General features: G+C 49.9%; 1 protein-coding gene across 1 annotated transcript in view; it reads left to right on the top strand.

The window, feature by feature from the left end:
- Window positions 1-2,853, top strand: part of LOC115307890 (collagen alpha-1(VII) chain-like) — a gene marked incomplete at its 3' end in the record, with an annotated part of 91,159 nt that extends 88,306 nt beyond the window's left edge. The window contains exons 46-48 of the mRNA XM_029963943.1: window positions 281-316; window positions 580-639; window positions 2,809-2,853. Of these exons, the coding sequence (XP_029819803.1) occupies window positions 281-316; window positions 580-639; window positions 2,809-2,853 (141 nt within the window). The remainder of the gene's footprint in view (window positions 1-280; window positions 317-579; window positions 640-2,808) is intronic.
- Window positions 2,854-2,871: the final 18 nt, after the last annotated feature.

Raw genomic sequence — 2,871 nt, 5'->3', positions numbered from 1 at the left:
GAGAATCCCAGAATCAGCTGGGTTGGAAGGGACCTCTGAGATCATCCAGCCCAACCCTTGATCCAACCCCGCCGTGGTTCCCAGCCCATGGCACTGATGCCACATCCAGTCTGTCCTTAAACACCTCCAGGGATGGAGAATCCCCCACTTCCCTGGGCAGCCCATTCCAATGGCTGAGCACCCTCTCTGCAAAGAATTCCTTCCTTTCCAACCCAACCGATTCTGGGATTCCATGACTCAGAAAGCAAAGTCCTCCTGTTTTGTTTTCCTTGTCCTCCAGGGGATTCCCGGGACACCCGGACCCAAAGGCAACAAGGTCAGTACCAACCTCCTGGGGTGGGAATGGGACATCCCACTGCCCTTCCTGGCTCCTTATCCCTGTCCCTATCCCGCCATTCCAGCCCCAGTTCACCTTCATTCCCTCCTTCCCTGTGGTTGCCGGAGGATCCTCCGGAGCGAGCAGGAATCCCATGGAATTGAGTCTCCGGACTCTTCCTGTGACCAAACTCATCGGGAATTCTGGGATGGGGTGTCTCTGCTCCCGGTGTGACCTGGGGGGGCGGGTTCTCTGCTCCACAGGGAGAATCCGGCGTCGGAGTCTCCGGCCCCAGAGGTCCCCGTGGAATTCCTGGCCCTCGGGTAGGTCCCTCCGGAAAAATTCCTGGCTTGGCTTCCTGAATCCAAGCCCTTCCTTGTTCCATCACCTCCCGCTCCCACATCCAGGGCCGATCCCAGAACCTCCTTGGCCTGGGAATGTTCGTTTTCCTCCTGCCCCTGGAGAAGTTCTGGTCTCCTTCTGGTCAAGACCCTCTGGAGTCACATCCTCTGGAATTCCAGGAGTTCCCAGCGGGATGGTTTGAGGAGCTGGGAACTGAGGGGGTGTGGTGGCCCTCAGTTGACCTCTCCATCCTGGAGAATTCTGGATCTTTGAGGCTCCTGGATCCAGATCCATGGAGAATTGAGGATCTTTGAGGCACTTGGATCCAGATCCATGGAGAATTGAGGATCTTTGAAACTCCTGGATCCAGATCCATGGAGATTTCTGCATCTTTGAGACTCTTGGATCCAGATCCATGGAAAATTGAGGATCCATGGAGAATTAAGGGTCTTTGAGGCTCTTGGATCCAGATCCATGGAGAATTGAGGATCTTTGAGATTCTTGGATCCAGATTGATGGAGAATTCCTCAATTCTCTTTGAGGCTCTTGGATCCAGCTCCATGGAGAATTATGGACCTTTGAGATTCTTGGATCCAGATCCATGGAGAATTGAGGATCCATGGAGAATTGAGGATCTTTGAGATTCTTGGATCCAGATCCATGGAGACTTCTGGATCTTTGGATCTCCTGGATCCAGATCCATGGAGAATTGTGGATCTTTGAGGCTCCTGGATCCAGATCCATGGAGAATTGTGGAAGTTTGGGAATCTTGGATCCAGATCCATGGAGAATTGAGGATCTTTGGAATTCTTGGATCCAGATCCATGGAGAATTGAGGATCTTTGGATCTCCGGATCTCCTGGATCCAGATCCATGGAGAATTCTGGATCTTTGAGGCTCTTGGGTCCAGATCCATGGAGAATTCCTCAATTCTCTTTGAGGCTCTTGGATCCAGACCCATGGAGAATTGAGGCTCTTGGATCCAACTCCATGGAGAATTCTGGATCTTTGAGGCACTTGGATCCAGCTCCATGGAGAACTGTGGAACTTTGGAATTCTTGGATCCAGATCCATGGAGAATTGAGGATCTTTGAGGCTCCTGGATCCAGATCCNGATCCATGGAGAATTGTGGATCTTTGAGATTCTTGGATCCAGATCAATGGAGAACTGTGGAATTTTGGGACTCTTGGATCCGGATCCATGGAGAATTGAGGATCTTTGAGGCTCTTGGATCGAGATCCATGGAGAATTCTGGATCTTTGAATCTTCTGGATCCAGATCCATGGAGAATTCTGGATCTTTGGATCTCCTGGATCCAGATCCGTGGAGAACTGAGGATCTTTGGTGCTCTTGGATCCAGATCCGTGGAGAATTCCTCAATTCTCTGTGAGACTCTTGGATCCAGATCCATGGAGAATTGAGGATCTTTGGAATTCTTGGATCCAGATCCATGGAGAATTGAGGATCTTTGGAATTCTTGCATCCAGATCCATGGAGAATTGAGGATCTTTGGAATTCTTGGATCCAGATCCATGGAGAATTGAGGATCTTTGAGGCTTCTGGATCCAGATCCATGGAAAATTGTGGAACTTTGGGACTCTTGGATCCAGATCCGTGGAGAATTCCTCAATTCTCTGTGAGACTCTTGGATCCAGATCCATGGAGATTTCTGGATCTTTGAGACTCCTGGATCCAGATCCATGGAGATTTCTGGATGTGTGAGGCTCTGGGATCCAGATCCATGGAAAATAGTGGATCTTTGGGACTCCTCGATCCAGATCCATGGAGAATTGTGGATCTTTGAGTCTCTTGGATCGAGATCCATGGAGAATTCTGGATCTTTGAGACTCCTGGATCCAGATCCATGGAGAATTGAGGATCTTTGGAATTCTTGGATCCAGATCCATGGAGAATTGAGGATCTTTGAGGCTCCTGGATCCAGATCCATGGGGATTTCTGCATCTTTGAGACTCTGGGATCCAGATCCATGGAGAATTCTGGATCTTTGGATCTCCTGGATCCAGATCCATGGAGAACTGTGGATCTTTGAGGCTCTTGGATCCAGATCCATGGACAATTGTGGATCTTTGGGACTCTTGGATCCAGATCCATGGAGAATTGTGTATGGAATTCTGCTCCATCCCCCCAGGGTGACGAGGGCATCGTGGGACTCCGGGGTCCCGTGGGAATGATGGTGAGTGTTAAATATATA

Source organism: Manacus vitellinus, unplaced genomic scaffold (genome assembly GCF_001715985.3).
Source record: "Manacus vitellinus isolate BGI_N305 unplaced genomic scaffold, ASM171598v3 scaffold_65_pilon, whole genome shotgun sequence".
NCBI lineage: Eukaryota > Metazoa > Chordata > Aves > Passeriformes > Pipridae > Manacus > Manacus vitellinus.
This window is presented reverse-complemented; position numbering and strand designations above follow the sequence as displayed.